This window comes from Lepidochelys kempii, chromosome 1, assembly GCF_965140285.1.
Source record: "Lepidochelys kempii isolate rLepKem1 chromosome 1, rLepKem1.hap1, whole genome shotgun sequence".
NCBI lineage: Eukaryota > Metazoa > Chordata > Testudines > Cheloniidae > Lepidochelys > Lepidochelys kempii.
This window is the reverse complement of record NC_136380.1, coordinates 280,304,853-280,318,497: the sequence shown is the minus strand read 5'-3', so window position 1 is coordinate 280,318,497 and position 13,645 is coordinate 280,304,853. Positions and strand designations below refer to the sequence as shown.

The following is a 13,645-nucleotide window of genomic DNA, read 5'->3' as shown; positions in this document are numbered from 1 at the left end:
GAATTTCAGCTTTCTTTCAGGTTTCAGAGTAGCAGCTGTGTTAGTCTGTATCTGCAAAAAGAAAAGGAATACTTGTGGCACCTTAGAGACTAACAAATTTTTTTGAGCATAAGCTTTCGTGAAGCTTTTCAGAAATTCAACAGGTTCACAAACTCCAGGGTCAGAAGGGAAAATTGTGATCATCTAGTCTGACCTTCTGTACAACACAGGCCATAGAATTTCCCTCAAAATAATTCCCAGAACCGATCTTTTAGAAAAACATCCAATCTTGATTTTAAAGTGTCTAAAGATAAAGAATCCAACATGATTAAATTGGTAAATTGTTCCAATGGTAAATTACTCTTAAAAATGTACACCTTATTTCCAGTCTGAATTTAACTAGCTTGAACTTCCAGTCCTTTGATCATGTTATAGCTTTGTCTACTATGCTGAAGAGCCCATTATCAAATATTTGTTCCCCCAAGCAGCTCCTAATAGACTGATCAAATTACCCCTTTAAAACTTCTTTGTTAAGCTAAATAGCTTGAGCTCCTTGGATCTACCTCTACGAGGCACATTTTCCATTCTTTTAATCATTCTTGTAGCTCTTCTCTGAACCATCCCTCTCCAATTTATTGATGTGCTTCTTCAATTGTGGACATCAGAACTGGACACAATCTTCCAACAGCAGTGCCAAATACAGTGATAAAATAACCTATTTTACTCAACACTCCACTGTTTATGCATCCAAGGGTCATATTAACCCTTCGGGCCACAGCGTTGTGCTGGGAGCTCACGTTTAGCATCATGATTCCCAAATCTTTTTCAGAGTCACCACTTCTCAGGATCGTGTCCACCATCCTGGAAATATTACTCCTAGACGTATATGCATTTAGGTGTATTAAAATGCGTATTTTCTTGAGCCCAGCTTGCCAAGCGATCCAGATCGCTCTTAATCAGTGACCTATCCTCTTCACTATTTACCATTCCCCCAATGTATGGGTCTTCTGCAAACTTTCAGTGATGATTTTATGTTTTCTTGCAGGTCATTAATAAAAATGTTAAATAGCATAGGGCTAAGAACCAAAACCTGCAGGACCCCACTAGAAACATACCCAATCAATGATGATTCCCCATTTATAATTATATTCTGAGACCTATCAGTTTTAATCCATATAACATACCGTATCAATTTTATATTGTTCTAGTTCTTTAATCAAAAATGTTATCTGGTAATAAGTCAAACACCAGAAGTCTAAGTACATTACCATTATAAATCCTGTAATCTCACTAAAAAATAAAGTTAGTTTGACAGGATCCATTTTCCGTAAATCCACGCTGATTTGCATTAATTATATCAGCCTCCTTTAATTCTTTATAAATAGAGTCCCATATAAGCCACTTTAAAGTCTCCATTAATAATTTATCAGAAGGTGGTGCTGCTTGCAAATACAGAATGGAATATATGCCCGTCAATTTTATGTTCAAGCTTGTGTTCTCACAGGCTCTGAGCTAGTCTCTCAGCACAGATGTGCATTATCAGAGTGAAACTGAGAACAAAATTTGAAGTTCTACTAACAAAACAAGTACATGACACAGTAATTCAAAACTATCAGGTGGGAAGAACTAGCAACATAAAACAAAACTAAAACCACTTCTTTTAAAAAAAACCATGTTTATCCATCCTGATTCACACTATCAAGCAAAGGAATGGTGAACTGGCAATCAAAAGAAACAAAGCTACAGTAGCCCAGCTGAATTGGGGGAGGGGGGGGCGAGAGAGGGAGGAGGGGACGACAACAAAAAAGACTTTGTATTGTATACACGTCTAGAACTTCATAACACAAAACCCAGAAATTAGAACCATTCCACACAATAAGGGAGAGTGGCTGACAGGTTGGCCTCAAGGGCTCCTACCATGACCCCCCTCTCCCATAAATCAAGATCTTGCAGAGCCACACTACTAGAATTTTGTGCACATTATTTAGCTGTTAACTGGCAGTGCTCCCCCATCTGCAGTGACTAATGAGATAGGTCCTAGATAGAGGGAAGCTAGAAATTTTATTTATTTATTACTTAGGGTAGTCTTGGGGAGAAAGATGAGATGATATTTTACGGAAAAAATATAATAGTGAATAAGGGATACAAAGAGTTTCTATGTTTATGCATGGACATTTTTATAAAAAAAGTCATGTGCCAAATTAATTAGTTTGCTTGAATGCTGCATTCCTTCCCTCTACCCTTCATGTTTGCCCCTATGGTAAGCTTGTGTTTTTAGATGGTCTCCTCTTATGAATTTGGAAAGCACTACCTAGAACATTCTACATGTTACAAATGTAAGTATTAGTATTAAAATAATTTGGAACCAGCCAATTTTGATTAAGAGTGACAGGTTTTTGTCTGACAACAAATAGAGCTGCACAGTTCTTATTAGTGATTAAATGTCAAAAGCAATAACTAGCATTCTCGTGGAGAAAATCCAGAGTCACCATAAGCAGGTGCAATGCCAAACTGGGCCTTTGTGTGATTATTTTGTCTGTAGTGCCTCAGCCTATTTATTAAAATCCCTGTATTTATTGAAGATCAATTACATTTTATTATTTTAAATGCCCCCCATTAGCCTTATATTCCTAATACGCTCTAAGAAGGTGTATGACAGTAATGGAGAAATGAATGCCACCACTCATATTTGAAAACATTTCTAAAACTCTGCATCAGTAAATTTAAAGGGGAAGACAAGATGAACTGTTTTGTACAGTAGTTAGTGATGCCTCAAAAGCCATTAACACACCACTTTCGTAGGTGGCAGTTTGACAAAACTTACTATACCTGATTTAAAATCTAGGTTTAAAACTCCAGAGACAATGCATGACTAAACATTTTGTTTGTTGTAAATACATGATAATCTTTTTCTTACTGACATATCACAATGCACTTTAACAGACTACTAGAAAGGTGACAGCTGAGGAATGCCTCCACTCCTATGCCAAGGTTTCCATTGACTCATTTCAGGAATGCACACAGCAAGCATGACAGCTTGGAATGTCTCCACCCATCTGATAGCATCTGAACATGCACTGCTTACAGCTAGCCATACAGACTTGCAGCTCTATTCCAATTAGATCAACAAAGAAAACTAATAAGAATAACGACTTTTACATGCAGTATGAAATTTTGCACTACTCAATGCATGCCAAGTGGTGAATTCTTAATTGTGATGTACTTAATGGCTAAAAACCTTAGTTTTCATCTCAGAAGGGAAATTAAACTGAACAAGAGACAATTAAGGGGCAAGTGCTTGCTCTTTTGTAATTCATCCTTTGAAGGATTTGGTCAGAACAATAAAATATAATCAGGTAAATGTTACTGAATGTCATGTAGTCTCTCTCTTTTGTAGTCCTCAAATTACTTATATCAGTAAGCATCTCCTATTAACTGGAATAGACATTATAAGGTCACCAAAACAACACAAAACTAACCATTCAAAAGCTTGTATTATTTCCAGTTATGCCCATAGTGTATACACAGAAGACATCGGCACAGATACTCAACTTAAGGATGATCTATTGAAGTCATGGTTCCAATAGCAATTATCCGAGGATCTGCCCCACCCTGGAGCTCACAATACAATCTGAATTATACCATTTCAATAAATAGAAGTGAAATAGTTACAATTTATGTTCAAAGGCTACAGTGACACTTAGGCTTAGTCTACTCCACTACCTAAAAATTAGGTCAACCTAGGTACACTGCTCAGGGCTATGAAAAATTTCACACCCTGTGCAACATAGTTAGGGTGACCTAACCCCCATTGTAGACACAGCTAGTTTGACAGAAGAATTCTTCCATTGACCTAGCTCCTGCCTCAAGGGTATGGATTTACTGGAGTGATGGGAAAAAACCCTTCTCTCAGTGTAGCAAGTGTCTATACCAATAGTTCTCAACCTATTTACCATTGTTGGCCACATATGCAGATCCGGAGCCGCATCCACACTATATATACACACTACGTGTATTGCTCTGAGGATGTCACGTGGCTGCAGCCATGTGCTGATTAGGCCGTAAGTGGCCCACGGGCCACAGGTTGAGAACCACTGGTCTACAGTACAGCAGTTTAACTGCAGTACTGCAGCTGTAGCACAGACATCTGCCTAGATCAGCAATTAACTTCCTCAACCTGAATCTGTTCACATGCAGTGGTTCCCAAACGACCTATCGTGATGAGTGGTTTATGTAACATTCCTTTTACTACACAAAAGTAGGTTACAAAAGAGAAAAATTTTAAAAAAATCAAGCGTACCGTATGTCAGAACACGCATGGCATTTAATCTACACATTTCATTGTGCCAATGAAGTCTGTAAACGCATCAGTGTACTGACTCAAGAATATTTAATTCCAGGGTAAAGTTTACAACTAGAAGACACGGTCATTAAACAGTAACTTATTTTACAAAATAAAAGATTATACTGGCTGTAGTTATTGCCAATATTTTGAATTTGTTATGAAACCTATGTGACTATCTTATAAACGTATTCTTCAAATGCTACATTACAGATACTATAAATAAGTTTGAGATGTTTCTACTCATGTCATTGCCAGTAATTTTTAAGATGGGAGTTTCCCCAAGCTTCGTCTCAGCCTATATGCTAGAATTCAGTTAAATTATTATATTTGTGCATTTAAAAGAGGACACTTAGCAGAGAATGTGATGCCTTTACGTACAACTCAAAAAAGAAAGGTTGGGTTCAAACCTGGCACATAGTTAATCCTCAGTATGCACAAGGCTGTTAAGCCAAGTTTGGAGAGGTATAACATTTACAATTATTGCACTCTACAAAAATTTGTATGCAGTCATATGCTTAATAGAATTTTTCTTGTATGTAGGCTAAGTACTAAAGATGTCCTCAGTTATCATGTAGTATGAAGGGGCACATGATGTACCCAACACTTCATATACTTTATCTCTTCCTCCACCACCACTATTTCTTTAGAGAGGACGGAAATTAGACAGGCCTTTATTAATGCAATATTAAGGTTGCAAAATTAAGCACAGAAATCAGGAAATTAAGAGTTACCTTAAAATAGTTATTAGTTATATAATAGTTATTACACAGTGAAGTATGCTATTCAATTCTCATTTCCTGGAAATGAACACGTTTTACAGAATCTATGGCCAGCAGAAGCGTTTCCACTCATTTCTTTACGTTATAGTAATTTTTTAAAAACAAACATCTGAAGTCAGACAGTGCAACATTAAGAACCTAGAAGTGGGGGGAGGAATAGCTCAGTGGTTTGAGCATTGGCCTGATAAACCCAGGGTTGTGAGTTCAATCCTTGAGGGGGCCATTTAGGGATCTAGGGCAAAAATTGGGGATTGGTCCTGCTTTGAGCAGGGGGTTGGACTAGATGACCTCCTGAGGTCCCTTCCAACCCTGATAGTCTATGATTTCTATGAAACTGATTTCCCCACTTCTGTTGTCCACACTGAGACACATGCAAAAAGGAAAAAAAGCAGAACAATGACCAATAAAGGATTTTTTAAAATCCTTACCTCTAAGCGTACAGTGTTATCAGAAACAAGAATGATTTCCCCCCCATGCAATGAGATGGAAGGTATCAATTTCACAGTAAACCAAGTACAAATTCTGACGTATGGATTTCAAGATTTTTGTGCAAATTTTTATATCTAATGTAAAACTAATTCGTTTCTGCAAATGGGGCAAGACTCTGTCCTCCAGTAAGACCAACACCATTGAAGTCGCAGCTCAGGGAGTGGGGATTGGGTGCTAAGGTGGCTTTGAGCCATTTTTGCATCATCTTGATCCTAAATTGCTCTGCAGCTCCTATCGTAGTGTAGATGGCCATAGGAGCTTAGATTACAGCAATCTACCCCTGGCTACCGAGCTGCCATGCTATATGTTGTGTCTGGTAACTTCCTATCCCAGGGCTTACAAGGGGTCCTCAGAAGACAGCTTTACAGCTGTCTTTCCTTGTTTTTATGCCAGTGGGCTCCATCTACAGCTCAATCACTGGTTTTTAATCATCCTTTTACACCACTCCAGCCCTTTAACCAGGTGTAAGGGCTCTAGAAGGGGATAAGGCTATTACCCAAGATATTTAATGACAACCAGTACTAAAGCCCATGTCAGCATGAGTGATCAAGTATATACGTTTGCGATAAATAAGCAATAACTGGATCTCTTTGAAAGAAAAGGGAGGCAGTTAACTTATGTCAAAGTAAACTCAAAGCAACTACCTCTGCGATTAGTAAATATTAAGATAACAATAACTTGCATACATGGCATGTACTGTCATCTCCAAGTTTGCCCTTTGTCAGCCAAAACCAGACCACTGTACAGTTCTATAATGAATGATCTGTGGTTATAGTGTTGTTAGCCACTGCTGAGCCAGTGCTATACGATACCAAGACAACAGCATTAAGATATTCTTAAAATCAGTTCCCCCACACCCCACATGAAAACTATGTTCTAGCTACAGAGTGGGTGACGTAACACCTTTATTGGACCCACTTCTGTTGGTGAGAGATACCGTACAAGCTTTCGAGCTACACAGAACTCTTCTTCAGACTACACAGCAGATTTTGTTAGGAAGAAGAGTTTAATAGATAGTAAGGCAATGAAGTCAATCTGCACGATAAATATCAAGGGTTCAATTCAAATAGCTAGTGTTATATTCCCACATCTACATGACATCACATTTCGCCTCCTGATTCTATTCTTCTCTTAAGTCCCGCTGAATTACCTGGAAGGACACATCACAAGAAAAAGAGTTAACCCCTACAATCCCAGCGTTACATCTATGCACATGACAGTTATACAGAAAAAATGCATTATTCAGAGACTCTGTCTTTTACAACTTCCATTGAGTTAATGGAACATTTTGGATTAGGAAGCCCCAACCCAAAAAACATGGAAACCAACTATGCACAACCCTGTCAAAGGCAGAAAATAAGATTCAAATTCAAAGATGTTAAAACCAGAAGGGACCATTATGATAATCTATTCTAACCTAGATTACAAAACAAAAATATTTTTCTGTACTGATTTGCAAATAGGAAGCTTAAATACTACTTGGAATATAGCTGGTAAATGTGACAAAACGTAGTTTAATATGTTGCATCCCTTTAAAAAAGAAGTGCACTTAACATGCACCATGCCTACTTCTGCGCAGCAAAATATAAAATGAAATCAGCAATTAGTGTCAAATCACTGTAGAATTAAAATGTGTAGGCAGTATGGGGGAAGAGAAGCACTTAGACTTTCCATCTCAGAAATAAATGTCTGCAGTACACATTGGCCTTTAGAATGCATACTGAATAAGAAGCACAGTAAGAATTTGTTTTGTTATACAGGAAGAGGGACAAAAACCCTGCCTAGTTCATCCTACAAATTTTATTACTCCACCCAAATAGCTTTTGAGCCTTAATATTGGAACAGATTGCCTAATGAATGGCACAGTGGTTTGGCTGGTAGCACAACTTGTTGCCACAGTGGAAACTGAGGCTACGTCTATGCTGAAGTTGGAGTTCTATGGGTAGACACATATGCATTAACTTTGATCCAGCTAGTATGCTATAAGAGCATGTTAGCCACCGTGGTAGCAGCAATCTACCTGCCCAAGTACTTACTTAGAGAGACTCCAACAGGATTGTTCTCAGGCAGCTAGCTTGTGCTGTACAGCTAAACTGTTATTTTTAGCTCAATAGTTTGATCAAACCTAGCATGCATACACCTGAGCTGGAAATTACACCTCTAGCTGCACTGTACATATACCCTGAAACTGAAGCTACCCCATGTGTTCACGGCTGAATGTGTTGAGGAACTGCCACCAACGTTTTGAAGGAAAGTGCTGCTTATCCCTTTTTCCTATACTGCCTTGTGTCTACAAGAAAATATTACAAAAATGTAGTTTATGCTCCTGCTCTAGTGCACTAAAACCTAACTCATGGTGGGCGACTCAAGACAGGAGAACGCAGGTGATGTGGAATAAATGGATGAGAACCGGGGGAAGAAAGCGGTCCAAAAATGGGGATAAATCACTTCATTTTAGATATCATGCAGGTATTCTTGTTTCACATGGATGAGCAGGTCTAAATTGATATAGTGCTTAAAAATGATGGTAACCATGGAAAATCCTGTCTATAATAGGGCTTTCAAAATTACCGACACTGGTAAAGTCACAATGGCATTAGCAAAGTGCTAAACTTTTGAGAAGTTTCCCTACGGTACATCTGGCCTTACTTCATACCACAACAGCTCTCATTTAGAGTAGACCCATCTATGATAAATAAGATGTGCAGCATTTTCTATTTTGTCTCAAATGCATGAACAACAAAGAAGTTTGGCTACACTAAAGACTGTGTGTCAATTAAAGGGACACTGCAACCAATACATTCCCTGAGGGGCTTGGGAGAATATACAATCAATTCACATTTAAATCTCCCAATTTGCTTTTCAACTAGATGTTTGTCGACAGAAGCCTCCCAAAGCCATTTTTAGTTATCCCATAGTAGTAACACTAGAGTATCAACTACTCCAACAGAAGTTTAAGCAAAAAACCAAAAACTTGCAGCTATCTTGATCTCCCACTATCTGCGGTCAGCTTGCAAATTAAGGAGGGGTGAAAGTCTGGCAGCACAGAGGCAAGGATGACATTAATAAATGCTAAAAATGTTGCATTACAATATCATAAAGTTGTCAAAGAGACTCCTCCTCACCTGCTTTTTAAAAAGGCTTCTCAGAATGGCCAAAAAACGGAAACCTTAGTCTTAATTTGTTGTTCTACCAATAACTATAAAAAACAACACTTCTTTTGTTCCCACCATTAAAAGTTCTATACATTCTGGACCTGAAAGAACTTGTTTATATATTAACAATATAACCAATATTATCAATATTCTAATAACAATATTACCAATTCTGTCAAGGCTAATAATACAATGAAAGGGCAGGTGACAACTTTTGTACAGGAAACAGTAAAGCTATTATATACACCTTACATTACAGTAAGAGTTAAAAGTATAAAATCCAGTTCTTAGCAATCCATTTATTGTTAGCTATTACAATAAATAATGGGGCATTCCTCACACTTATTTCACTATCAAGAGGTTTACCACATACTAAAGTCACCAGTTCCTGTTTAGAAAGAGAACACGGTCACAACACTGCTCTGAATTCCCTCACTGCGCTATTTTGGAAAGATTTTTTTACCTGATCGAACTAGAGCTCATAATTACTAAGTCTTTCTGGAACTACTGAGGTACAATTTTCAAAACAAAACATTAATCTATCAAAGAGATTATTCTTTCTTTTCTGAATTTAGTTTAGTGAATTTAATATGCTGCTATGGTTTTTGGTCTGTTGCAGAAACGAAAACTATTCAGGCAAACCCACATTATCTCTGGATTGCCACTGCCTTTCCTTATTTGGCTAACATTTTCAGATTCCAATCAGATTGCTATAAAACTTTAACATGCACAAAGCATCCATTTTGAGGAAACTTCACGGCCACTTTCATTAAGGGTGGGGGGAATGGAATAGAAAATTAGATCTCAGTTCAAAAACCATGGACAAAGCAATCCCTTCTTACAACCTCCCACCGCAGGAAAAATATCCTGTAAAAACACTGCTAACCTAAGAGTAGGGCTTTCACACTGCGGCAGAAACCATCAATAAAGAAAGAAGCCTGTCTCGTATCGACAAACGTTTCTATATTAAGAACAAAACACTAGTTTCCCCCTAGAAACCAGAGAAAAATAAATGATCCGCCTTCACAAAAAGCAGATTTAATCCCCTGAAGTGCAGAAAAATTGGAAGGGTCGGGGCGGCAGGAACTCTCTCCCGATAACAGCAAACATGGGAGTGACCCTGTTTCTCATCCCACCATCCTTACCTGCCAACACCACCCCCTTTCCGGGATCTGCCCTTCACCTCCCCCGACTCCGGGGCGCCATCTCTCCTCCCTGGACACACAGCGGGCAGGGCCCCGGCGGACCCAGCTTTCTCAGCGACACCCTCCATGCTATCCATAGCCGGGGGGTCCCACCGACACCGTCCCCGGGGGAAGGAAGGCAGAGAGGGCCCCGGATCACCCCACTCAGGGGAGGAAAAGGTTTAGCCGCCACCCCAGACAGTGGAATAGGGCCGATCCCAGAGACTAGGGAAAACGAGGAAGAGCAGCCTCCGCAGGGCCGATCCATCGGCTCGGGACAGACCCCGCTGCAGAGAGCTGGAGTCAGGCTTGGCAGCACCTCCCCACGCCCCCGACCACCGGGCCCCGACCACCGGGCCCCTCCCGCCCCCGCGCGGCCAGGCCCAGCCCCAGCTCCCCCCCGCCCAGGCCGAGCCAGGCCCCGCACGGACCTGGTGCAGTGCGGTGAGCCCGTCCACATTGGCGTAGTTGATGTCGGCGCCCCGCTCCAGCAGCCGCAGCACCTCGTCCGTGTCCCCGCTGGAGCAGGCAGCCAGGAAGACGGCGCCGTCATCGAACTTCACCTTGGTCTTTTTGCGCTTGACCACGGGCGGCTCCAGGTCGGTCTCGGAGCCGAGCCAGCGCTTCAGCTGCTCGTTCCGCTTCTGTTTGGCGTCCGCCATCTTCATGCCCCGCTCCTGGCTGGCCCTAGCGCTCCGAACCGAGGAGAGCCTCTATCCACCACTATCCCATAGAGCACCGCGGCCGACCCGGCCGCCGCCGCCGCGCCGCACTCGCTCACCCGCCTAGAGGGAAAGAGCCGGAGAAGGGGCGCGGAGGCCGGCCGCTTTAACATAATCTCGCGAGAGTCCTGAGGGGAGGGAGACATCAGAGGGCGGGGCTGTGAAAGACCGGAGCGTGAGATCAGACCTGAGCAGAGGGAGTGGGCGGGGACCTGGGCGCGGCTCGGAGCGGCCCAAGGGCGCGCGGGGCAGGGTGGAGGTGGCTGCGGCAGGGATGGAGCCGCAGCGGGTGCGGGGGATGGGAGAGGCGCAGGGACCCTGAGCGGGGAGCGCGCCTCAGCGGTAGGCTGCTGGGCGGGGCGGCAGCAGAGCAAGGGGCCGTTGAGCCGCGCGGGCGCGGGCTGAGGTGAGCAGTTCAGCCGGCAGGCCACGGGGCTCGCTGGCAGGTGCAGCGCAGGATACCGCTTCTCGAACCGTGTGGATTGTAAGAAACTGCTGTTGTAGTAAACTGCTACCCGATGTCGCCGATGCCTATCGATGGCCGTGTCTTGCACTGTCGTGTATGTGAAATTGCTTTGTGTAGAAACGTGCTCCCTGTAGCCGTGAGGGATACGTGTAGATTGTAAGAAACAGCTTTTGTAAAAAGATGCTACTTTATTTGTACATACTTGAAAACTGTTATCATGTTTCAGTCTTCCCTCATAGGTCATGTTTTCTAGACCTTAAATTTTCACAACCTCTATAAGTGTACCTTCTATGCCATTATCTCAATCATTAAGATTTTGAATAGAAACGTATCCAGAACTGACCCCTGGAGAGCCCCACTCCTTATGCCCATTTTATTTTAGTTCCATCTAGGTTTCATTTCCATAGTTTGTTTATGAGAAGGTCATGGGAGACGGTATCAAAGGCCTTACTAAAGGCAAGATATACCACAACTACCGCTTGTAGGCTTGTTACACTGTTAAAGAAAGCTATCAGGTTGGTTTTACATGTGAGACTGCTTGAAATACCTTTCTTAGCAAAGTAGGACCTGTCACTGCTGCAGGTAGCATGGTCCTACAGATAGCATTCACACACACCAACCACCACTTCCTCTCCCCACCCCCCACCCCCATGTATGAAACTGCAAAGTATAGGGATGTGCTACCTGTAACACTGCAACGTGATGAAGTTAATTCCTACAGACAGCAGTTTCTGACACTGCTGGTATGGGAGACTGCTATTTGTAGGAATTAGCTAAATCAGATGGCCTTTTTTAAGCAAAGTTGGACCTGTTGCAGCTGCAGGTAGCACAGTCCTACAGATAGCATTTTCACACACACACAAAACTGCAAACTATAGGGATGTGCTACCTGTAACACTGCAATGTGATGAAACTACCCCACATCAGCCACCTTGCATAAAGTATATATTAGCTATGTCATATCTGTATCAAAAGCATATTTTCATAAAGAATGTAGAGTATAATGTCACACCCCACATGTATGTTTGCTGATCTGCAAATAGTAAAGGAGCATGCACCTTTGGGTGCAAATGCTCATGACAGTAGTGCAGAGCCATGCAAGCTCCATGATTCTGTGTGAGATGGCAGACAGTGAGGAGGGCCAGGCAGGTTAGTAGGTTTAGAAAAAAAGGTGTAAACATTATGTATACGTTTATGTATGGGATACAAATAAAATTAGTGGATGGTTAACAATGCGTTATAAGAAGTTGGATCCCATGGCCACAACCACCCCAGTCTGACCTGTTTAGTACCCAGCATATGCTGCCAAACCAAAGCTTCCCAAAATACAGTGGGTGGACAGTAGGATATCTATTCGTGGTGCACCTCACTCTGAATCTATACAAGTGCTTCTGGTGAGTACCCTGACTGCTGAGACAAGGAGTCCAGGAGGCATGCACACAAGTGACATAGTAACCGTAGTGACTCTGTGCTGACATAACTTGAGTTAACCCACACTTAAAGTGTAGATATGGCCTTAGGTATATTAAATGTTTGGGAGTATGAGGGTAGACTAAGATTCATTCAGGTGTTTAGGGTCAAGGCATTGGAACTGGCCTTACTCACCCTACAGGCTCAGGAACAAAGAGACACATAAAAAAATATTTATTTATTAAAATTTCTTGACTCGAGGGTGTATAACTCATGATTTTAGAATTCTTGTGGTTGTAAAGGTATCTTGGAGTTGTAGATGTGTGTTCATTATATTTTGAAAGGCAAAACTATGAATGGGTTGAACAAAGAATTAGATCAGTCCCTCAGGATAAGTACATTGGCTATTAGCCAAGATAATCAAGGGATGCAGGCCCATGCTCTGCATGTCCTTAAACTGTCCTTTGACTGTCAGATGCTGGGAGTGGACAATGGGATGGTTCAATGTGTCATTACCTGGTCTGATCATTCCCTTAGAAGCACCTGACATTGGCCACTGTCACAAGACAGGATACTAGATTAGGCGGACTATTGGTCTGACCCACGATAGCAGTTCTAATTTTCTGCAAAAATTACAATAGATTTTTTTTCCAGGGAGAAAGACATTATAGGAGATAGTATACTGCCTTTATTGAATATTTAAGAATCAAGTTGTACACAATGGCAGACGGAAAAACACTAAGGGCTAGACTGAGAGGCAAAATAACAGTTACAAAAATGCAATCCCCATTGGTGGATTGACTCAAAACAAAGTTTTGACAATAGGCCAGAAATTCAGTCAGAGTGGAAGTCAGATGATCCAACAGAATAAACATCTGCTCTAAAAATGAAAAGAAAAAATTAGAATTAAAATTTCACAGAATTCAGGGAATCCCAGCAGATCAGACAACCTGGGAAACTGCTCGGAGACTCTATACCTCCTAATGCTGCTTGACCCCCCTGACCAGTAAATTTCCACCCCCTGCTCAGACCCTGGCCAACCCCCTGCTCCGATTCGTCCCCTTTGCCACTTTTTAATCCCTGTCAAAAGCAGTCCGCAGAATCTTATAGGTAATA

General features: G+C 41.6%; 1 protein-coding gene across 6 annotated transcripts in view; it reads right to left on the bottom strand.

The window, feature by feature from the left end:
• Nucleotides 1-10,741, bottom strand: part of PPP1R12A (protein phosphatase 1 regulatory subunit 12A) — a 221,737-nt gene extending 210,996 nt beyond the window's left edge. For 4 of the 6 annotated variants that reach the window (XM_073327673.2, XM_073327672.2, XM_073327674.2 and 1 more), the window contains exon 1: nucleotides 10,363-10,741. In XM_073327673.2, coding sequence (XP_073183774.1) covers nucleotides 10,363-10,599 — 237 coding nt within the window. In that variant the 5' untranslated portion in view covers nucleotides 10,600-10,741. The remainder of the gene's footprint in view (nucleotides 1-10,362) is intronic. The other 2 variants (XM_073327676.2, XM_073327678.2) reach the window with 1 other exon arrangement.
• Between the last annotated feature and the right edge of the window lie 2,904 nt (nucleotides 10,742-13,645).